The sequence below is a fragment of the Arvicola amphibius genome, chromosome 14 (assembly GCF_903992535.2).
Source record: "Arvicola amphibius chromosome 14, mArvAmp1.2, whole genome shotgun sequence".
NCBI classification, from domain to species: Eukaryota; Metazoa; Chordata; class Mammalia; order Rodentia; family Cricetidae; genus Arvicola; species Arvicola amphibius.
Genome location: NC_052060.1, coordinates 42,065,656 through 42,089,717, shown reverse-complemented (window position 1 = coordinate 42,089,717; position 24,062 = coordinate 42,065,656). Strand labels below are relative to the sequence as shown.

Genomic DNA, 24,062 nt, shown 5'->3' with positions numbered 1-24,062 from the left:
TTCCAGTTTCTGCCTATCCATCAAAGACTCTGAGATTCCATTTTACATTGTCAGAATGACCAAGATCAAAACCACAAATGATAGCTCATGTTGGGGGAGATGTGGAGCAAGGGGAACACTCCTCCCTTGCTAGTGGGAGTGCAAACTTTGTAAATCAGTATGGTGGTTTCTCAGGGAATTAGGAATTGGTCTACCTCAAGACCCAGCTATACCACTCTTGGCATATAATCAAAGGATGCTCGCTCTATAATACTACAAGGACACCTGCTCAACTACATTCATAGCAGTTTTATTTGTAATAGCTATGAAAGACTTTCTTAAAAAGCAATGAAAGAGCATGTTACAGCATGCCGAATGCTTAGGCTCCGTTCGACTGCTGTGGAGGCAGGGGAGACTGAGGAATCAACGACCCAGCCCTCCTGAAGGCAAAGTCTGCATAATTTTACAGGGTGAGGAAATATCAGAGCCATTAGGAACATTTGTTATCTCTGTCTGTAGTCCCCACAAATAGGGACTACAGGACCAGAGGGGTTGATACTATTGAGGGAACTAGGAATAAGAGAAGCCATGTTTGAACCCTAGCTCAGTGGGCCAGATAGACCTATTGAGAGGAGTTATAAGGAAAAGGCTGGCCCAGTGTGGATCCCTAGCCCTGTGGTGGGGCATGAGCTGCAGAGAATAGGAAAGGCTTTAGCAGATGGCAGTGTCTTAGAGCTGCATGTGAAGTCCCTGTAAACAGAGGGAGCAACCTAGGGAGACAGGAAATAGTATAGCAGGTCTGGATTCCTTGAAGACAAATGTGTCATGATTTGTGTCAAACTAAACTTCCTAAGGGCAAAGTTGATAGAAAGCCAATTGCGTGCTTAGGGGCTTCTAGAAGGCTTTAAATCCTGAGGAGCTCACAGAAGACACCCACGATAGAGCCACAAGCGAACATGGTCCAATGGGCTCTTTTCCATGTTCTGTTAGACCTTGCTTGTGCCCCACCCTGCTGTAGCATCTTCTTAGTTGTGAACCTCTGGGGTCACCCGAAACTTGCCGAGAACAGATGACAACAGACTTTCAGAGTGCTTCTCCAAGGCTATCTTTGTAACCCTCCAATTTGCTATGGGATGATGATTTGGGGTGCTGCCTTATCTGGCCCATCCTCTGAAAAAGGTTTTGTTATATAAATGACATAATGTTAACCAGTGTTTTGCAAATTTGGAAAGCCATCGGAGGGACAAGATGGTATTTCCACCTACATTACAACCCTGCTGGTTTCCTAACAGGTGGAAAAGGACACCCCCAGAAGCCATAAGGTTACTGAATGCAAACCCCCAGTGCCAGGGGTGGGCTATCTCCTTGTGAATTGTTGGCCAGGCAAGCCCTCTAAGCCTCACAAAGTGTAAAGCTGTTGCTATTGTCAAAACTAGACAGTAAGACCCTATTCCTGGAGAAATGCATGTGCGTGTTGTGACTGCGAGACATGGAGAAACGAGGCTGGGACTGAACTGGAAAGAGTTTTCACAGGGCCATAGGGGCCATGCACCTTGCTGGGGAACTGTCATCAACATTCTGATGGACCACGTGTGCTAGAATACCAACAAACCAGGTACGATGTATTTGCTGGTGAAGTATTGGCTTGGCTATTGCGGGGAGACTGACAGCCTGTTCTGGTTAAGGCCTGCTGCACGAGATGGCGTTCCCGCAGCGCTGTAAGCCAGAACAGAAACTTGTGGCCGGGAGGTCATAGGCAGTATTCACACTTTGGCCTGTCGTGGGCTCCCTACCTGGGGTCAGTAAACATGTGTGCTGCATCTTCCCAGGAAGAGCTGTCACACAGCAAAGCTTTATGTTCATCTGTGCTATGGAAAGACTAGAGATTTCCTTAAGAACTTTATTCTTTACAATATATAAAAATAAATAAAATATTCCAACTTTTGGGAGTATCACAAATACAAGAAGAAGATACTGCTATCACCACTCTAAATGATTGGAATAAATTTGTTTCTTGTTCCTCCATCTTCTCATTATAATGGCAAAGTGAGAATTAGACTGTCAGGTCAGGGCAGACACATGAAGAAGGCCACTCCACAGGATGCTGTGGGCCGGCTAAAGTGAGAATTACATCACTGTCAGGTCAGGGCAGACACACGAAGAAGGCCACTCTGAAGGATGCTATGGGTGGGTCGGCCGGCTACTGCATTTTGCACTCAGGCACATCTTTCCCCAAGGAGGGCTGACGGAAGTCTGCCTTGGGATCCACATTCTCTACTTCTGCAGCTGGTTCCTCTGACAAAGGAAATAAAAACAAATTAGCCCTATGCGAATTCACAGAAGCAAGCACATCAGGAGGCAGAAAGGACATTAGAGCTGATGTTTAAGGCAGGCTGATTGGCGTGTGTTTGGTGAAGAAGTAGGTGCATCTTCCCGTCAGAGCTCAATGCCCCACTCTGTGTGAAGGTGAACTGTTGGGAAATGATCCTCTCTGCCTAGAACTAAGGACTGACAAAGGCATCTTCACAGTATGAACTCAACATGAACTACATCTGATTTTCCTTTATTCCATTTTTAGGGGAAGAGAGTGTGTTGGCCTCATTCCAGGAGTGGCTCTCATAGTATTAGAAAGTGCTCTTCAAGCTTTCAAGGGAGAGGCATATTTGGTAGTCCTACCCAGCTCTAAAGCCTACAAACCTCAATGACTATATCTGCAATATAGCCACAGTGGCTAAATAGTGGCATTTTTATCGTGGGGCTAATAACAGCTATCTAATTGGATTTAAGGCCTGCTGAGCAGGAGAAACCATTCCTGGTAGTTTAAGCCTAGACAGCTATTCATGCTGGAGAGATGACAGACCCAAGAGGAGAGCCTACTACCACTATGTCCCTAAGCCATATTACCTAACTGCACTCTAAATTCGTATTCTTATACACACAGGTAGGGAGGGCTCACGCCTCATCAGAGGAGTGCTCACAGCAGAATGGGACTGTTACAGAAAGCTACGTCTTGTCAGATGCAGAGAACAACAGCCTCAGCAGGTCCATCGACAGCACAACTCCTACACCTATGGCTCAGGAGAGATGGGGTGGCAACAACTGTAAGAGCCAAAGGACCAGGAAAGCCACTGTGAGGCTGTGCCTTTAAGCTATGACAGGGAAGCCACACCCATGAAATCTCAACATGGCTCCCTAAGCAAGGCCCGTACTGCTGGGGACAACAGGACTCTGTAAAGATTTGTCATTTATACTGGTTTAATAAAATGCTGATTGGCCAGTAGCCAGGCAGGAAGTATAGGTAGGGCAACCAGGAGAATTCTGGGACGAGGAAAGGCTCAGTCTGCAGTTGTCACCCAGATGCAGAGGAAGCAAGATGAAAATGCCTCACTGACCAAAGGTACCAAGCCATGTGGCTAACACAGACAAGAATTATGGGGTAATTTAAGATGTAAGAGTTGGTTAATAAGAGAGCCTGAGCTAATAGGCCAACCAGTTTATAATTAACGTAGGCCTCTGTGTGTTTCTTTGGACTGGGTGGGACAGAAACCCCTGTCAACACTGAACATTTCAACAATAGCTAACATTCGGTCTCACAGGGCCCTACCAAATTTCTGAGGAGCTAAAAGTAATTACTAACTTCTGAGAGGGAGAATTGGTCTTGTCCAGAGATGAGCTCCCTGACTGGATCTCTAAGCTCTCGAAAGACAGAGGCAGGCGACAGTAGATGGGCTGAGCAGGCTGCGGTTTATTACTTGTATGTATATTTAACAACAGGGGTTAAAGAGGAGGCTAGGAAGTATTCCCTTTCATTTTACATGTACGAGCATTTGTCTGTATGCATGTGTATGCACCACTCTCATACCTGGTGCCCTGTGCTCAGAGATACACAGCAGTGAGCTGCCATCAGGGTGCTGGGAACGGAACCTGGTCTTCTTGCAAGAGCAGCAAGTGTTCACAACTGCTGAACTACCTCTCAAATTCTGAGTTGAAGTTCTTAAAAAATACTATATTGTTTGGTAGCTACCAAAGCAATTGGGAGGCAGAACTGCTGCAAATCCAAGACTAGCTTGGGTTACAAAGTAAAGCTGTCTAGAAACAAAAAACCCCAAACCAAATACCACCTCTCAGCAACAACAAAATGTGACACCGTGTGCTGCTAGGAGGAGTGGAAATCTCCCTCCATCCATCCCACCCCTGTCCACTGTGGACAGACACTACCTGCCCATCAGCGTCATCTCAGTGGGTGGATGGATTATCACACTATGGTAGAGCTTATATGCTGATTTAACAGTCTGTGACTAGCACTAGTGATGTTGGTAATGTGAACATGTGAACGTGGAGGTATAAAAATTCTTTTAAGTGAAAAGGGAAAATTTTACTATAATCTCTATGAACACCAAACAAACAAACCAAAACAAAACAACAACAAAAAACTCCTCCCAGTAAACAGGATTTTATGTTATTTAGGATTTTAGAGTCCTCTGGAGGTCCCGGGATGAATCTCTCACAGATAAAAGTGGACGACAAAAACATGCATCGCACAGAACATTTAGTTGTCTGACTCTGAGCACAGACGTGAGTGGGTGAAGTCAGATGTGGTGCTTTTGTAATTGTAACAATGACAGCAAGAGGCAAGGGAACACAGTGAACGGCAAGTCTGGAAAACACCATGTAACTGTGAAGTAACCAAGACAACAGGAACATGAGTTCTGACGGAACTGACTCACAGCTCAGCAGAAGCGGTGCAGAGAATCCCACCCAGTATCCCCAGGAATACCCAGCAACCTATGCATTACCTACCTGGGCAGAGTCCTAAACTGGAGTTATCAAAATAGCGAATCGGAGGAGGTGCTGGTAGAGACTTTGACCGGTTATCAAAAAACCAAGATTTTGGTGAGTCTTTTGGCACAGGGTCCTGGAAATTCCGTTCCCTGCATTGAGAAGGTGTGTTCTGTCTCCTTTTAGACTCTGTCCCAGTCACTTTCGGGGACTTTGGCAAGGTCTCATGAGCTGCTTCTCTGTAGGTGTCTCTTGCAAGGGTCCTTTCCTTCCAGGCTTTAAACTCCTTGGAGAGCTGAGACTTAGCACTTAAATGGAAGCAGAAAGATAGGACGATTCAGTTCTTATTCTTCTTCTTTTTGTTTTTTTGAGACAGAGTTTCTCTGTGTAACAGCCCTGGCTATCCTGGAACTAGCTCTTACAGACCAGGCTGGCCTCGAACTCACAGAGATCCGCCTGCCTCTGCCTCCCGAGTGCTGGGATTAAAGGCGTGCGCCACCACCGCCCGGCTGACAACTCAGTTCTTAAATGTGGACACGGAAAAAACTTAAAAAGAGCCCACTACAATATCTCCATGAAATGTGCCATTTTGTTCCATCATTTGCCCTTTAATCTCACCCTAACACTTTCCGTCTGGATACTTCCATGGTTCAGAAGTAAAAAGGCGCTACATAAATTGAATAATTAAAGTAAAATTGGTTTGTTCTTTTTTTTTTTTTTTTTTTTTTTTTTTTTTTGACAGGGTTTCTCTGTGTTTCCCAGGCTATTCTGGAACTCACTCTGTAGACCAGGCTGACCTAGAACTCACAGTGATCTGTTTGTGTCTACCTCCCAAGTGCTAGAATTAATGGCATGTGTCACCACTGGCCAGCGTAAAGTAAAATTTTTGATTATGAAGTTTTGAGAAATTTTTTTTTTAAATTCAAAGCTTAACTTGTTTTTTTCTTTTTTTTTTAATGAATCCATACCATCCAGAGTGGTTTATGTGCTGCTGTAATTAGGTTTATAGAATGTTTATTGAACCTTTACAGAAGTATATTTTTATCTATCCTAATTTCTCTTTACTTTTCTGGTTGCTACTTCTCCACCTCCCTGAATCAATACACGACCGGATTCCACCTTCAAAATGTAATTTAAATAACCCACAGCTGCTTTTTGTTTTTGCTTAGACAGGGTCTCAGTAAGTTCTAATGGCCTTGGCCTTGTGAGTTTCCTATCTTTGCCTCTTGAGTTCTTGGACTGTAGTCATACAATGTTTGGTCCTTTGTTTTTGCTTAATGTTACTCTACGTAAAAGATTATTTAGTTGCTAAGCCATTTGCCCTGGATATTTTACTCGTGTCTGTGGTGCTGCGGATGGAAGCCAAGGCCTTGTGCTTGCTGGGCGAGCATCCGCCATTGAGCTCTTCCGCTAGCCCTTCACACTCACTTATGTGTGGTTTTCTTCTGGGCCACTAGGAGAGTGTTCAGCACAGAAATTCTACTCTTGTATGGTAGAAGAAGCCAACGAATGCAACGCTTTACATTTGTCTGTAAATAGGGACAATAATGGACTCTGATCCTCTATGGGCCACAGCTTCACCTACTGCGACAGCTGTTCTCTCAGCGTTCTTCATTTCCTGGTTCTTGACCTAGTTAAAAATAGTTCAGAACAGCTGGGAAGATGGTTTAGTGGGTAAAGTACTTAAGTTTAATTCCTAGAATCTGAGTAAAAAAACCAGCACAGTACAAATTTGAATGTGTGCTGGGGAGGTAGAGGTACGAAATTCTCTGGGGTGAGCTGGTCAGCCAGGTTAGCTGAACCAGTGAGCAGCCTGGTCTCAACCACGCTAGAGAAGTACCTGAGTGAGACACTCACACTGACCTCTGGCCCCACATGCACAAGTGTGCACAGTTAATGAATAGCACTCGTGAAATGGAGCCAGTATATTCCCATTTAATTTTCTTTTTCCCTTGACAGGGTTTCTCTGTGTAACCCTGGCTGTCCTGGAACTCGCTCTGCAGACCAGGCTGACCTCAAACTCAGAGATCTGCTTGTCCCTGCCTCCTGAGTGTTGGAATTAAAGGCATATGCCATCACTGCCTGGCTATTCCCATTTCTTTTAACATAAGCATTTATTACACAATCTCTAAAAATTGCCATCTCCCAAATTAGTGGAAGGTTGACAACTGTAGAAAATATGCAAATAATACCAATATATGTAGCCATAAGCAAGATATGTCATGCAAACAAAACTTGCCTTTTTTGTTTATTTGGCTTTTTGTTCGTTTGTTTTCTTATGTTTTTTGAGACAGGTTCTCTCTATTAGGTAGCCCTGGCTGTCTAGGAACGTAATTACTATGTAGACCAGGCTGGCTTTGAACTCAGAGATCTGTCTGCCTCTGCTTCCAGAGTGCTCAGATTAAAGGCACGCACCTCCACACCTGGGCTTAGAACTTACCTTAATAATTGATTCTTTTGCTTTATTAGCTGTTCATTTTGCTGCTTTAGCTTAGAAATTTCATTTTCCATCCTTACATATTCACTTTTCAGAATAAGAGCTTTTGTGTTTTGTACAATCCCGCTGCCACCTCCACAGGTTAAGGGTTTACTGGAAAGCTGAGAGCTCGGCTCTGATATAACTGAGAGAGACAAACACACACAGGTTGATACTCTTTCTTTTGTAAGAAAACAAAAAACAGTAGGTGTTTCTGTGTTGCCCAGGCTAGCCTTGAACTGGTACTGATCCTCCTGAATGCTGGAATTAGGCCCTGTGCTGCCCTGTCTAGCCAGGCAGATAATCTTAATTAGCTCTGATGTTCAAAAAGAAATATTAAAACTGCAGCAAGCCACTAAAAAACCATTTCCTGGACATTACCTCTGATTTTCTGTTTCTCCCCAGTCTACCTGACCACCATTCTTCCCTTCCCTGCACCCTCCACTCAAGCTGGGCAACAGCAGCCTTTTACAGTCAGAGCCATTCTGAGTTGATTCACATTCTCCTCACCGGCTACCTTGCTGCAGGTCAGGCAGAGACTGCCCCAAAGTCACTCAGTACATTGCAAGTGCTCCACATCTTAACTAAATACACCTTCAGATGGGAGTAGAATTGACAGTATTGTGGACAAACTGTATAAAAGTGGAGGTGTTATTTATCTGAACAATTCATTAGGTTACCAAAGTTCATTAAAGAGACAGAGAGGATATCTTAGGAGATTAGTGATGTACATTTTTATCATTCATGTTAAGGCTGAACAAGGCAACCCGTATGAGGAATAGGTTCCCAAGAGTCAGCCAAAGACCAGAGACCACCCTGCTCCCACTGTTAGGAGTCCCACAAATAGACCATAGCTTGGTGTTCTTTGGGGACTCCTAACAGTGGGACTGGGAGTGTCTCTGACTCTTTCCCTTGTGCCTCTTTTCCTCCTACTGGGTTGACTGGTCCAGCCTCCATAGGAGGGTGTGTACCTAGTCTTATGATGACTTTTATGCCATGTTCAGCTGATGTCCTTGGGAGGCCTGCTCACGTTTGAAGGAAGAGGAGGGGTGGATCTGGGGGTGAGAGGTGGTAGTGGCAGGGAACTCGAAGGAATGGAGGGAGAGGAAACTGCAGTGGGGATGTATTTTATAAGAGAAAAAAATCTGCCTTTTTCAACTTACTTGAGGTATCCTGGGCCTGTTGGTTTCTTCTGAGGTTTTCCCTCAGCAGCCTTATCACTTCTTTCTGATGGTCAACAGTGGCTTTTGTAGAAAGAATTCTAACAAGAATAAAACAGAGAAAATATATAAGGGTCCAAGTGATTTTATAGAGGACTTTCTGATTTGATATGCCACACTGATGTAACACTCTTGGGCAGGGGCAGGGGCAGGGGCAGGGCAGCCCCTGGAATACGGCTCAGCTCTCATGGCTGCCCCCAGCTATCCTGTTCAATTATAGGAACACTGTGGCTTTACTACCGAGAACCTGACTCATTTAAACGTCTAGAAATAGAACAGGCATTAGTTACACACTGAACAAAACCATGAGCTCTCACCACGGGGTGACACAAACAGAAACTCGCCAGGGAGTGAAAAGGAACACAACAACAACAAAATCAGAACACCAATTCCCATCCTGCCAGGACAGCAAATCCTCACTGCAGATGATGTCAGCAGAGGAGCGGAAGGTCAGACTCTGCCCTGCTCCCCAGAGGAAGAGCTACTTTATAACTGTCAGTCAGCAGTTCAAGAATAATCAGAAACAGTAAACTATAAGCCTGTCTTAAAACTTATACTGTTCTTGAGCTGGAGAGATGGCTCAGAGGTTAAGAGCACTGGCTGTTCTTCAGAGTTTAATTCCCAGCAACCACTTGGTGGTTCACAACCATCTGTAATGAGATCTGGTGCCCTCCTCAGGCCTGCAGGCATACATGCAGGCAAAACACTGCATACATAATATATAAATAAATCTTTAAAAAAATTACACTCCTTAAAAACTATGAAAACAGAGCTAAGCATTGTGGCATAGACCTTCAGTCCCACTAAACAAGTGGACCTCTGGGTTTGAGGCCAGCCAGCCTTGTTTACAAAATGAGTTCTAGGACAGCCAGGGATACACAAAGAAACCTGTCTCAAAAAACCAAAAACTATGAAAATATATGCTGACTGTATTTTACAGGTATGCTATTGTGTGTAACAGGATACACAGGTAAGTTGGTAAAAAGATATGCTGTACTGTCCTAAATACTAAAAGAAAACACTCATGCACACTTAGAAAAGCAAAGGCTCTCAATATTCCCTCTGCAGGATGACCTTTAAGTTTTTATTCAGCTATCAATCGAGGCAGAATCATCAAAGACACCCTGCTAAATGAGTGGAATCATGCTTGGTTTCTTCAGCACTGGGGACTGAAACAAGGTCCTTGTGTATGTTAGGCAAGAACCTTACCACAAGCTAAACCACAGCCAGAACTGTCTAATTATTTAATAATTTGCATATGCAATTACAATTTAATGAGCTTAAAACCTAAGGGTGCTTACACATTTTTTAAATATAAAAAATATTTTTACAAATTACTTTCTAAAAAGTAAAGAAATGCAAAGATACTTGTGGAGTTATAAAGACGTGCTATGTGACTAAAGCCACGTTCAACAAAGGCAAAGACAGACAGACTTACTCCTTCTCAAATTCCTTGGCATTTTCCTTCTTTTCTAGGTCAATTTTCACCAGCTGCATTTTGAGATCCTCAATTTCTTCCTTATAAGGCACAGCTCCTAAAGCAACTTTGTCCTGTCACAGAAGAAAAATAAAGAAAAACAATGATCAGTTCTGTTTTGCCAGCTCCCCAAAGTTTTTGGTTGCCTTTCATGAAAGATAATGAAGGTGTATCCCAGTATCAGACATGAAGTTTATCTGAAACTATGTGTAAGCAAATACTGTTTCTTCAAGAAAATATTCTTCCCAATGAACAATGTGACATAGTTTAGCAGATGAAACAGAAGAGTTGAAAGAAATGAGATGGGGCTGGCACAAGGGCTCAGTGGTTAAGAGCGCAGATGTCCTTGCGGAGGACCCCGGCTTGACCTCCAGCACCCTCGGTGCACCAGCACCAGGCAAGCGCTGGTGCAGACACACACGCTGGGAAAACACTCATGCACATAAAAGACAAAATGGAACCAATAAACCCAGGACACTGGGCAGAAGGAAGAAGAGCGGCAGTGCGGGCACAGAGCTGATGGAAGCCCGAGCCACAGAATTCCTTGCGTTTTCTATCAGGACAGTTCAGTGAAACGAATATATTTATTTTGACTTGGAGTACATATAACCCTACATGTCTGCAAAGACATGTATCTTTTAAAAAACGGTGACTATACTTGAATGTTTTCTCCATTTCCTTCTTTGTGGGGTGCACACACATGTGCCGTGGCTTGCAGGTGCAGGCCACAGGGCAACCTGCACAGCCCTTCCCTCCTTCCACCCTGCGGATTCTGGGGATCAGACTCTGGCAAGCATCCTTACCAACCGAGCCACTTTGCACGCTCTTGACTATTTTCAGAGTTTCATTTAGGTTTACAGAAAAACTGAAAGCACAGCAAACCCTGCATGTCTCTGAGCACTGGCACTAAAGGTCTGCCCCACCCCGGCCCTGATGCTATTGCTTTTATGTTCTTTAGATTACCCATGTTGTACTTTTTTCTCTCTCCTTCCCCATTCCTGGCAAACTCTAATCATTTTACTGTTCCCTGGTTTTGTCTTCCCCGGAGTACGTATCTGAAGTCTTTCTAGAAGGCAGGGACCCTTCTCAGATGGCTTTCACTTAGCTGTTGTGTCTTTCCACGACTCACTTCGTCTCCCCCATCACCATCCAGTTTTTTATAAACAGGATCTTTCATATTCTTGATGAGCTTTAATCCCACGTTCATTTGTGGGTAGCTACTGTGAGCTCGGTTATATAGGAAGGCAATTGATTTGTGCTAATTTTGTATCCCATGACTTTATCAAAGGTGTCTATAAGTTCCGAGATTTTATGGAGTCCTTGGGGTCTTTTGTGTATAGACTCACATCATCAGCTTGAGGGATACTTAGTGACTTCTTCTTCTATTCACATCCCCTTTCTTTCCTTCTTATTACTTTAGCTCATATGCACGTACTATACTGAACAGCAGTGGAGAGAGACGACACCTGTCTCTGATCTTAGTGGGAATGGCTGGAGCGTTTTTTCCTTCAAGTATGATATTGCCTATAGGTTTGCCATGTCTAGTCTTTTACTAATCGTGATATGTTCCTTCTGTCCCAGGGTGATCTAGGACTTGCTATGTAGCTGAAGACAGCTTTGAACTCCCGAATCCCATCTCATTTTCCATGTGCTGGGATTATAGGCTTGTGACACCAAGCCTATGTTAAGAAATGCTAGGGATGGAACCCAGGGCTTCCAGCTAGCCAGGAAAGCACACTCTCAACTGTGCTTCATCCTTAGCCCTCTCGTTACGTTTTAGTAACACTGCATAGACACCCAGAGTGCGCCCATGGATCTTTTGAGGGTTTTAGTAACACTGCATAGACACCCAGAGTGCGCCCATGGATCTTTTGAGGGTTTTAGTAACACTGCATAGACACCCAGAGTGCGCCCATGGATCTTTTGAGGGTTTTAGTAACACTGCATAGACACCCAGAGTGCGCCCACGGATCTTTTGAGGGTTTTAGTAACACTGCATAGACACCCAGAGTGCGCCCATGGATCTTTTGAGGGTGTGCAGTTCATTCTAAGTTTTGCTCATTTCATATCAAATTGTTTGATTTCCTTTCTGTTATAAGAGCTGTTTCTTTTTTCTTTTTCTCTTCTTCCTCCTACTTCTTGTATTTTGGGATTTATCAGATAAAATATAGTTTTCCCTGTCTGTGTTCTTCTGGCCGAGTCTTTGGAGAACAGAACTCCGGACAGTGATAAGAGTCTGATCTATCTGTGTTTCATTCTGTGTAAAGAGTCATTGCCTAGACTAAGGTGACATGTGCTTTCTCCTGTGTTATTTTCATTATTCTGTTATAATGTGCGCTGCCACTCCTGGCTTATGAAATGTCCAGGTGTCCAGTATCAATATTTGATGGATCATCCTCTCCACTGAGGATGTCCTTTTCTCAAAGATCGCATTGCCGCTTTTGAGTGTCTGTTTTTAGGCTCTCTGTTCTATCTCACTGATCTGTTTGACTATATACTGTTTTAAAAGTTCAAACAAACCAACAAGAAAATTTCAACATATGCCCAAAGTGTAGAAGTTTCAGATAGTCTTTGGCTATGATACAAAGACAGCATCTAAACAGTTCTTGCCCCGGGGAAATGAAAACTGGAAAAGCTGATTCAGAAATGAGCAACAGGAAGAACTCTGCGTGGCCACAGTCACGCTCGCGAAACCCACCAGCCTTCAAGTGGTCAGTGGTAGTAATTAGGAAGCCTGAAGCAGGAGTTCCAACTAATAAGCCTTGTCGATCCTGGGGCTGAAGAGATGGCTCAGGGGTTAAAGCCTAGGCTCATGACCAAAATATAAGACTGGGTGATTCTGTTAACTATTCCTACACTAGACAAACAGCCCTCTGTGCTTCTGACCCGCACCACACTAGATTTAGAAATTAATAACGGAAGGGGCCGGGAGGCGGCTCGGCAGTTAATGGCTCATCTGTTCTTCCCGGCACTTACATCAGGCAGCTCACAGGCTCCTGTACCTCCTGCTCCAGGACATCAGTGGCTCTGGCCACCTAAGGCACCCGCATTAATCCCCTCCCCTCTCCTCAGCTAAAAATATTAAACATCTAAAAAGAGAGAAACGAGGAAATGACTCCGGAACAATCCCCACAGCTTCATTCCAGCTGGGACATGGTGAGCTTCTTGTTTTACGGCCCATTTTCAATCATAATTCATTCTTTCCACATGTTCTTACTTTTTGTTAAGGCTCAAGCATTTTACTTTAGTTTTTGTGGTCTTTATAATCTCTGAAAAGGCAACTGCACAGGATGGCTACAAAGGTCTAGTACAGTTCAGATTTTAAACACATTCATTTCTATCTCATCTGAGCAATTTGTAATGATACAAGAAGAAATTTCCACGATTGTATTCAAATTACGTTCTTTCTTTTTCAGTTAACATTCTATTACCCTAGATGAATGTATGCAGAGGATAAAATTAATATCCTTGGAAATTAATATACTTGGAAATAGAAGTAAGTACTTTTGGAAACTACAGATTTAAAAATATGATTCAAAGAAACAATTTTAAAAAGTCAAACTATGAAAAAAGTTTATGGATCTCTCTTCAGGATGGAACAAAATCATATCCTGGTACAACACCCAGGCTAATTCTGCTAGCCTGAACTATCCCTGATGCCTGAGGCAGTCTAAACTGAGTTTTGACAAAATGTGCTGCTTATTCTACTTTGAAATTCTTTTTTCCAGTATATTAAAAATAATCAGGATTTTACATGCAAATACACTACTACATTTCATTTTGCCACTTCCTTTTGAAGTCTGAGCTCTTACATAGGTGTTATGGGGAGGCTGTGGTAAGAGGGGGAATAGAGCATCTGAATATTTGCTAAGCCCAACAGGCTGAACGCTTTTATTTATGAACCTGGCCTGACCTACCTGAAGCATCTGTAGTGTGGCTTTTGTGTTTTCAAGGCATTTGTTTGACTCATGAACTTCGCTCTGGAGTTTTGCTACCAAGTCCTTAGACATTGCCAGTTCTTTCTGCATCTTTGCAATCTGACCTTCCTTATGAATGGCACTTTCTTTAGCTTCTTGTAAAGAGGTTTCCAGCTCCTGAATTTTCTGTTAGAGAAAGCACAAATGCACAGGGCAAAGGCACAGTATGTTATATGAGACAAGAATGATCATCTGTAGCTGCGTATTGAGCTTTCACAGATTGGATCAACCAATAATGAGAGGTTAAAACTGCTTAATTTATCCAAGTACAAGTCCTTTCAGAAAATGATACTTCACATATTAAAAGAATGCCAAAATTTCACATTATAACCTGTCAGCTGGTTAGTGTGCACAGCTTCACACGGCACACTAACCAGCACATTCAGTAGTCGATCGTCTTCTAAATAAAGGGCATTTGGACTTTCTAAAGTCATTTAAGGGTGAAATATATGAAAAAACCCTTAAAACCATAATGAAAATAAAACCTCCCCAGATCCTCACCAAGGACTAGAAAAACATTTTGGGTATCTCCTCACCCCTAGAAAAACCTCAGAGCAAGAATAAGTAAGTATAAAATTTATAAAAATGGTCAACCATACCCAATGAACATCCAGTTATACTTGGAGGAAAATCTGTGATCTTCTAGTTTCAAATGGCATATATCAGGCCAATGGTTGATGTTGTATATTAAGTATTTATTTTGGTAAAAATGATAGGTTATAATTGACTTTTGGTTTCCTACTAAGACATTTTGCATTGTAACAAAACACAGCAGCATATTTGCTGTTGCTAAAAATTCCCAAGCAAAGGCAGCTAACAGTCTCCCTGGGTTGTTCAAATGATACTGATTCTTACACACGTTAGTTTGCCTAACAATTCTGCTATACTTTGAGCCTCTTAGCTTTTTACGATAATAATAGTCAATATTCAAGACAATAGCTAAAGGTAAGCTAAACTGCTATTTTCTCTAAGCTTGTTTTCCACATACATTATAGTTTAGCTGAAATTCATACACTTTAGGAAACTTACAGCATCCTGTTGCAATACCACACATGGCGATAAACTACCCCGCATAACCTGCATATAGTTCTTAAACTAGGGCTTACTTCTGTTTCCTAACTCACAGGAAAGACCTCACATGATACCAAGTTTCATTATTAGTTGAATGGTAACTACTGTACAACCATATGCAAAAGTCCAACTCATCACATATCTGTACAACAGTGTATTCATATTTAGTGGTTACACTAAAGCTACATATTTGCTCTAAACGCCGGGAAGTTCGTACCTCTGATGCTAGTTGGTCACTGACTGATGCAGCATGAGGACTTTTGCTATCCCGTGGGAAAGGGTGTGTAGTAGGATAAGCATGGGCAGCGGCCTGGGAGGTGGTCAAAGTCTGGCAGTCTCTAGATAGTTGTTCAGTTTTCTCTTTCAGCGATTTCAGGTAATGTTCCAATTCTTTGGATCTTGTGGCATTTCCTTCCTCAAAGTCTGTGAATTTGTTTATCATGGCCTATGAACAGAAAGAGACCACCACAGTTTAAAATAACCGATGCATTGCAATCACAGTAAGAAAAACAGTGGAATTCCAGGTCAGTGCACGCATGTCGGACGTTAAGAATGGTGTGGCTAGAAGTAGGGGCTGGACGAGATCTGTAAGGGGACTCACTTCATTAGGTTTAGAGGAACACAGAAGGGGACTGAAGAACTATGCAGGCCAAAGTCATGACAGCAGAGTGCACGCAGGAACCCTAACAATTACCTACTTTCCCCATTTCATTCCAAACCTCAGCCCAAAGAAAATGACTTACTGATCTCAACCCCCTTTTCTATGTGCTGGGATGTTTTCCCTGTATGTTTGCCTGTGCGCTGTGTGTGTGTGTGTCTGGTGCTCATGGACATCAGAAGAGGCCATTAGGTCCCCTGGAACTGGAGTTACAGACAGCTGTGAGCCACCATGTGGAGTGCTGGGAACTGAAACAGGTCATCTGGAAGAGTATCTAGTGCTCTTAATGGCTGAGCCATTTCTCCTGCTCCAATTTACTTATTTTTACTATTAATCTATAAATCTTATATTCTCACTGTTCTCTTTTCCACCGAAGACTGGCTTTCATGGGTTTGAAGGGAATGTCATAATACAGTAAGAAGCTGACGGGATGTTCAATACCAGATGTGAGCTAGAAATTCACGACTGGTCAGATGTGCCATTTTAGTACAGGATCTTGGTAATAGGAGAGGTTATCTCTAGGGATGGAATATATGAGAGTTCTCTGTATTAATAGGTAATTTTTCCATTAAATTAACTGAGAACAATACTGACACACATCAAAGCAAAGCTACAATTGGCACCTCTGGGACGGGACTCGCAGTCCGGGACTGCAGCAGGTGGTGTGAGGCTGCCGAGGTGAATGCTCACAAGGCCCCGGATGCGCCCAGTCAGAATCGTCTGTGGCTTTGCCACAGCGGCTGCCCACAGCCATAGCAGAGATACATCTCAGTCTCCCTGAGGCCACTGGGGCAATGGCTCTACCCTCACGAGCACTGAGCGGAGAGTAAGAAGAGACTAGGGAGGAGAGACAAAATCTCCCGAGTGGGAACTCGGTATCACATGCGAACAGCCTGCCACCTTCCAAGCACAAACTGGTTTAATGATCCTGAAGAAGCATAATAGAAAAAAAATTTATATAATCAAAATGTTCACAGAGCCCTGACATATAAATTAAAGAAATATAAGCCAGTCTAAGCCTTTTAGAAATGAGGAGAAAAGGCAAAGTATAAAAGAGCCTGAATGATGAGCAAGTGTACTCACGGTTATTTTGGTATTGTAGAAGTTATTCATCTGGCTAACGCTGTTGTTTTCCTCTTGGATGCCACTTTTAAGCTGCTCTGTATCAAAAGGAGTATTCAGCCACTTTTTCAGAAACCGAGTCATTTCTTTCCTATTACTTAGTACTTGCTGGAATTCAGTTTTGATGGTGGGGAAGTCATTTTCTGAAAAGTCCTTGAGAATTTCCTGTGTGAAAAAATAGGTAACAAAGTATATGAACGATTTCATCCAAATAACATATAAACTATAAGAATATCATAAAGGGGAGAAATACTTACTGTATTCTACTTATTAGCACATTAAAGTAAATGAATTCTAATTTAAACCTTTATTCTGATTACTTGCATAAGAGAATGTTGGTAATATACTCTACATGACTTTCTATGTACATGGCAGGTCTTACATGTGTGTTAGGAACTGCAGCCAGTTCCAACATTGCTGGGAGAACAAGAAAGTCCTTATGGTATTGATACAGGGAAGATTCTGACTTTCAGTTACGGGTGCAAGAAAGCATTGGGGAACCTAAAATTCTCTAAGTTCTCACTTGCTGACATTAAATCTATTTTCTGTCTATGCAGGTCTGATAGCGTCTAAAGGGTCGTCCAGTCAGCTATCATTCTGTGAGTTACTAGTCATTTCAAATAAATACAAAGGTATCTATTTAAAAAAGGCTTTAAATCATATTAAAGCCATTAAAAAAAGTATACTTCAAAGGAGGTCAAGATCATGATGGAGAAATCTACAGAGACAGCTGAACCATGAACTCATGAACTCTTACCCAACAGCTGTGGAGCCTCCATGGGACTGAACTAGGCCCTCCATGTGTGGGAGACAGCTGTGAAGCTTGGACTATCTGAAGGGCCCCCGACAGTAGTATCCCTGGTGCATGAGCTGCCTTGTTGGAGCCCATTCCTTATGGTGCCATGCTCAGCCTTAATGCAAGGGGGAGGAGCTTGGTATTGACCCAAATTAATGTGCCAGACTGTGTTGACTCCCCTTACCTGTTGGGAAGAGTGGATGGGGGTAGGGCTGGGGGAAAGGTAAGGGGGACTGGCCGAGGGGTGGAAGGGAGAACTGTAGTTGGAATGTAAAACGAAATTAAATTAAAAGAAAAGTATACCTCAATATGGAGGTCCATATCCTGGCTCAGTCTGAGGTTCTCTAAGTCTTTGGATGGAAGATCATAAGCATGTTGAAAGCTCTGTATTTTAGTCCACAGTTCATTCTGCTTTTCCACTTCCTGGATAAAAGCCACTTCAAATTTATTGATGAACTCGTGTTGCTCTTCCTTTATCTTTGTAATGTGGCTCAGCACGTACTTGGAGAAGATAAAATGGAGAGAGACACTGTACTCAGGGGATTTTCAGTGCCTGCGATGGCGAGGCCTCTGGTTTACTGTTTATGCTGTGGGAGACGACGACGACGCAGGAAGCACTCTGCATCCACAGTCTCCTTCCCTGCCCACGGGGAGAGCACCTCTTCCAGACTGCCGCTTCCTTGTCTGACCTCCTATGGCTTCCTCATATTGAGTGGTTTTAAAATGTCACTTTCTATGAGCTCTGCTTTTCCTAATGTTCATGTGTGTGAATAAACACGTGTCCATGGCTCCCCGAGGACTGCAGCTCTGGGTGGCTGAGTCACAGCCGGGTGTTGGGAGACCACTGGGTCCTCTGGAAGAGCAGCCAGGGTCTCAACACCGAGATCTCTCTCCAGACTTATTACATAACTTTTGGTTAAACTGCCAATCTGCTGTCAGACATTTGAGATTAAAAAAAAATTCATTTTATATAAAATTACATGTATATGTGTGGGTGTGTGCACATGAGTGTAGTAGGTGTCCACAGGGTACAGAAGAGACCTTCAGAGCCCTGGAGCCAGAGTTCCAGGTGTTGTGAGCTGCTTTGACCTGGGTGTTAAAAGCTGAATTTGGGTTCTGTGAAGAAACAGTAAATGTTCTTAACTGCTAAGCCTTCTCTCCAGTCCCATTTTGTATTTTCAAAATATTCTCCTAACAATCTTGTTTGATTAACTCCTCCCACCCACCCATCCATCAAGTCACATGCTTCAAGATTTCTTTGTTAAGCACATTTAGATGTCTGGCCTTATGTTAATGATAATTTTAATGCTACAATGGTCCCCAACCTCACAAATCTTGGGTATCTGACCGTCATACTCTATGAGAGGATTATCAAGTAAAGACATTTTATACACCCTGGGAAGTTCCGTGATTCATAAGGAGCCTCACTAGGGCTATAGAAGCAGTAATTAACTGCTGGAGTAACTGACTGACTCCGGGCAGCCATGCTGCTGAGGGCTTCCTTAGATTACTAAACCACCTCCATGTTGAGCAGGAGGCTCCAGGGATGCAGCTTTCCTGAGTCATCACCCCTCTTGGGTGGGCCAATGTTGTGGTTCTGAGTCATCCCCGAGTAACCCCTCTAAACTGTAACCCCAATTAACTCATTGGTTTACTAAGTTGGATATTGGTACAATTGTGACTTTGGTCTGTCATGGATTCCCTGTCTGGGGTGAACAGACCTGTGTTACATGTCCTCAGGAAAACTATCACATAACATGTTGTCCGTACCTCTATGATTGCACTTATAACCAATCACAAGCCTGCCTTACCCGATCATGACGTCTTTGGGATGCAAGCAGAGCTCAGGCTTTGTTGAACAAATCCTAGCTTCAGATCCATATTAATTTGGTGGTTAATATAAATAGTACCCATGGTAACTCCCAAAAGATTTAAATACACTGAAATGTATAATTGAAATTATAGTATAAGGCCAATACTAAAAAATTTGGTACCTTAAGTTTCTTCAGGATTCTGTGGAATTCCATGAAACATCTCTGATTTGCAGTAAAAAGCTTTTCAATCTCTTTGGTTTGTGGGTATGGAAGTGAAAGCTTTGCTTTTATAGAAATCACCAGCTCTTTTTGGGTTTTAGTTTCCTTCTCCAAGTCAAGAGAGAGCCGACTCAAGCACTCATAATCATTACCCATCTCTGAGTATCTTTTCAGGAGCTCCTAAAGGAAATCCGAATTCATGTTAATGAATACTGGAATTGTAACAAAATGTAACACTGTAATACCTTCTATTAGAAAAAAGAAATGAAAAACTTTGTGTTTAAAAGATATAATTAATGATTTTTAGATTATAGAAGCAATGTATAAGATTGTAAAAATTAACCAGAGGAAAATACAGTAAGAAATCCAACTTTTCTGGCTGATATTGATAAAAGCAGCAAAAATCTGTGTATGAATCAGCGACCATGACTCCAACCGCCCCTCTCCACCGTGCTGTAGTCTGTGATCTGTTAGCACTGCTTCGACTTCTGTCTCTCTGTGATCTCTGTCTACATCATTAAAATTCACCTTTCAAAAGAGCTCTCTCAGTGGGCAGCGGTGCTCTCACCTTTAGTCCCAGCACTCGGGAGGCAAAGGCAGGTGGATCTCTGTGAGCTCGAGGCTAGCCTGGTCTACAGATACAGCCCAGGACATCCAGGGCTACAGAAACCCTGTGTTGAGAAAACAAAAACAAAAAGAAAGATTCTCTGCTTATATTCCACTTTCTATACTCAAATCTCTCCTTTCCAGATGTAGGTCATATGCTGTCTCTTGCAGCACGACAGAACTCTCCAGAGGACCTCCTCCTACTCGGAGCAAACCTGAGTTTTTCCATGGCCTCGTGGTCTACTCCTCCATCAGCTTCGATCTTACTTTCTCTCACTAGTTCCCCTCTCGAAACTCCTGGAACAGGAGGCAGCTTCTGCCTTGGGAGCTTTGGACTCTTAATCCCTATCTACTGCTTTTAGAGATTTACTCAGGATCACTCTCCCACATGGTCCTTAAAAAGCGAACCATACACTCCCACTGTGTCATTTGTACACACATGTGTACATGTACATGCATGCATCCTGTACTAGGCTATAATGCTTAGGGAAACATCTGGTATCATCTATTCGCTATACACAGTTTCCTTTAATTCTCTTAGGCGTGACAGGACCTTTGGAACGGCAACAACAATGCCACAGCTCCTGCAGGAGGCTCTTACTTTTATCCTGAGGCACTTTTCTTGAAGCTTTCTTGTTCCATGTTGTTCTCCATCACACAGTAACTCCTTTGCATGTTTTACTATCTCTTTATGGTTCTGATGGTCCTGGTACAAAGAAATGCATAGCAATAACTACATTTACATAGCAAGTCTAACCATACATGCTTACATCTTACATCGGGTTTCTGTGATGGAATTAAATATTTTATTGTAATATAAAAGTATTAAAATAGGCAAAAGGAAGTAATAATTACTGCCAAACTACACAGCGAATGACGTCACTGAACTCACTCAATACGAGCGAGAAGCACATGGCATCTAGAAAAGGACGTGCTGCTCACTAGGTCTTGGATCTCCAGTTTGTAACCTCTCAGATGTCCACATTAGAATTACTGTCACCAACTAAATATATTAGAGAACCCAAGCTTTGTATGTTCTTCCACCTTGGGTGGAAAGTCTAAAAATTTCTTTCATATTCTTTCTTCATTGATTAAAAAATACAGAACAGACATACCCTTCCTCATTAAACTAAGTTTAAGTTAGGCATAGTAATACCCAGAAGAATATCTGCTCGATTCACATTTGCCAAACAAATTATGTGTTTGTAAATTTAGACAGGTCCCACATACGCCGGACTCCTAAGATAATAGTACATGAGGCTTTCTACTTTACCCAGCAAATGTGAAAATAGAAAGTTACAGATTTACTTTATATACCTAATTTGTCTAAATTTTATACTACTTTTTAGAGTAGTGAATTAAACTTTTAAAGATTATTCTGAAATAATGTCAAGAAAACTCCTTTTTAATCTCTACTCTGCTTTTTTCCTTCTAACTTCAGTAATGAAGGCTCACTTACTTCTAGAGTCTATCAGTAGAGGAAAGGAGGCATTTACTCTTTCGCAGATGTAGTCTTTGAGCTAGTCTTCCACTCAAGGTAAAGCTATTTTCTTTCTGTGGTTGTTGTTTCAGAAATTTAGAAGGAAAATAGTATCTAACAAATCTTTTTTTAAAGATGAATTTAATTTTCTGAAAAGCACTGTGGCCTCTATGCTTCCTTTCTATGTTATAATCATGGTGTGTTTCTCACCACTTCCACTATCTACAGACATAAAAAAAAAAGAGGAAAAACCCCAAACAAACTCACAACACCCAAATCCAGATAACGCATACTGGCACTCCCCCAGGCTTCGGTCTCAGCTGCTCAGCAAAGGCAGGTCTGAACTCATGCTCATAGCACGTGTCTAGGGTTTCTCGGAATTGTTCTCTTTCCACTTGGAGAGACTCTTTTATTCTGGTTAGCTCCACTGTTTTCCTTGGCTACAATTCTCATTGCTTTAAGTTTTCATGAACTTTCTTAATCAAGTGCAAGTTATTTTCACCCACACTTTGCACATAGAAATTCTGGGCCTCAAACTGCTTCAACTGCCCAATTTCCCTTTTTTTGTTATAAACTTTATTGACATCTTTCTCTTTAAGAAGCTGAAGCTCTTCTTCCTGAAGTTCTTGGCTCTTGAGATAATTTATAAAATAGATCAGAATAAAAAATTTCTTCACAGAAGGGCAATGTCTATTGTTGCATATGTATATATACACATACACAGAGTATCTTTCGAAATCAATGTTTCAGATTTTAACAGTGTTCGCAGCCTTGACTTTACTGAAATCCTCCCAAATTCAAGTTTTTGAGTTTCATGCTGGTGCCAAAAACCTTTCTAAAATTGAGCATTTCGGACACTAGACCAGAAATTCTTAGCCCATATTTGTGTATTTTATCACTGCTTCTAAGAGACTAAATATGCTCAAAGAAAAATATATGCTCAATTAGAAACGATCTCTACAGTATGCCTGGGGTACAAGATGGTCAAAGGAGCCGGGCTTTAATCCCAGAACTCAGGAAGCAGAGACAGGAGATCTCTGTGAGTTCGAGGCAAGCCTGGCCTACAGAGTGAGTTCTAGGACAGCCAGGGCTATAAAGAGAGACCCCTGTCTTGAAAAACAAACAAAACTCAAAACCAACACAAAACAGACTCAAGGAGCCAGAGTACAAGTTTTGACCCTATTTTCTCCTCAGTGCTGTTCCCCACTCAACTCCTCGACTTATTTTTCTCTTTCACTATCTTTTAAGCGCAGAGTCACATAAATAATTTGAGGCCTAGAATTCCATCACAGGGATGAGCCCTATGTAGCCAGTGCCTTGAAGGTGGATACTTGGCTTACTTCTAGATTTTGGTCACCACAAATCACTATACAGAACAATGTATTTTTTGCTAAATCAGTGAATATATTGGTTGGGTAAATTCCTAGAAGTGGACTGCTGAACCAATGTACTGCATGTACTGGTTAAGTTTTCAAAGATGCAATCAATGTTTGGTTAGAAAGATGGCTGCTCAGCAGTTAAGAGCACCACCTGCTGTTTTTTCCTAGTTCCAGGAGCTCTAACACCCTCTTCTAGTTATTGCCAGGTACCAGACACACACACACACACACACACACACACACAGAGCAAGGGAGGGAGGGATGAAGAGAAGGAGGGAGGGAGAGAATGAGGGAGAGAGGGAAGGAGGGAGGAAGAGAGGGAAAGAGAGAGGGAAGGACGAAGAGAAGGAGGGAGGGAGGGAGGGAAAGAACAAAGGAAGGAGAGAAGGAGGGGGGAGAGTGGAAGGGAGGGAGGGAAGGAGAGAGCTCATCTATGGATCCTGTACTTTCAAGTAGTGGTGGTTCTAGACAGGAAGAAGATGCCCAGCTTACCTTACGCATGCTGTCCCTTAGGTTCTCCTTGAGCTGGTCTCTCTCCATCTTGAGCATTTCCTCCATTCTCTTTAGATTATCTCTTTCTTTTATTACAGATTTCATTTCTTCAAGATTTTCGTGAAGCTTCTGGGCCAGATTTAAATTCTCCATCTCTATCTTACTCAGAGTTAAGCCCTGCTGCTTGAGTTGCTTTTGTGTTTCAGTGGCCTCTCCTTTTAATGTAAGAAGTTGAAGTTCATTTGCCTTAAGTTCTTGAATCTGGAGACAAGAAATCACATTAGGATAGACTCTTCAAAGAAAGCTTTATCTTTAACTTTTATTGTTTTACTTTGTGGTTAAGGGTGCTTTGCCGACATGTATGTCTATGCACCATGTGTATGCCTGGCGCCATGGACGTCAGAAGAGGGTGTCAGGAGTCTCCTGGAAGTGGAGGTAAAGGAGAACTGTGAGCCACCAGGTAATCTGTGGGAATCAAGCCTGGTCCTCTAGGAGAGGATGTCTGAGCCACTTCTCC

The 24,062-nt window shown here is 42.5% G+C and overlaps 1 protein-coding gene across 2 annotated transcripts in view; it reads right to left on the bottom strand.

Moving 5' to 3' along the window:
• Positions 1-2,105: 2,105 nt before the first annotated feature.
• The window catches only part of Cenpe (centromere protein E), a 57,069-nt gene continuing 35,112 nt past the window's right edge, over positions 2,106-24,062 (bottom strand). Inside the window, exons 35-46 of one of the 2 annotated variants that reach the window (XM_038311470.1) lie at positions 23,546-23,806; positions 20,796-20,900; positions 19,550-19,768; positions 17,859-18,056; positions 16,721-16,924; positions 15,197-15,424; positions 13,849-14,034; positions 9,893-10,005; positions 8,398-8,495; positions 7,199-7,379; positions 4,780-5,066; positions 2,106-2,274 (exon numbers count right to left, since the gene is read on the bottom strand). In XM_038311470.1, coding sequence (XP_038167398.1) covers positions 2,180-2,274; positions 4,780-5,066; positions 7,199-7,379; positions 8,398-8,495; positions 9,893-10,005; positions 13,849-14,034; positions 15,197-15,424; positions 16,721-16,924; positions 17,859-18,056; positions 19,550-19,768; positions 20,796-20,900; positions 23,546-23,806 — 2,175 coding nt within the window. In that variant the 3' untranslated portion in view covers positions 2,106-2,179. The remainder of the gene's footprint in view (positions 2,275-4,779; positions 5,067-7,198; positions 7,380-8,397; positions 8,496-9,892; positions 10,006-13,848; positions 14,035-15,196; positions 15,425-16,720; positions 16,925-17,858; positions 18,057-19,549; positions 19,769-20,795; positions 20,901-23,545; positions 23,807-24,062) is intronic. The other variant, XM_038311468.1, reaches the window with a different exon arrangement.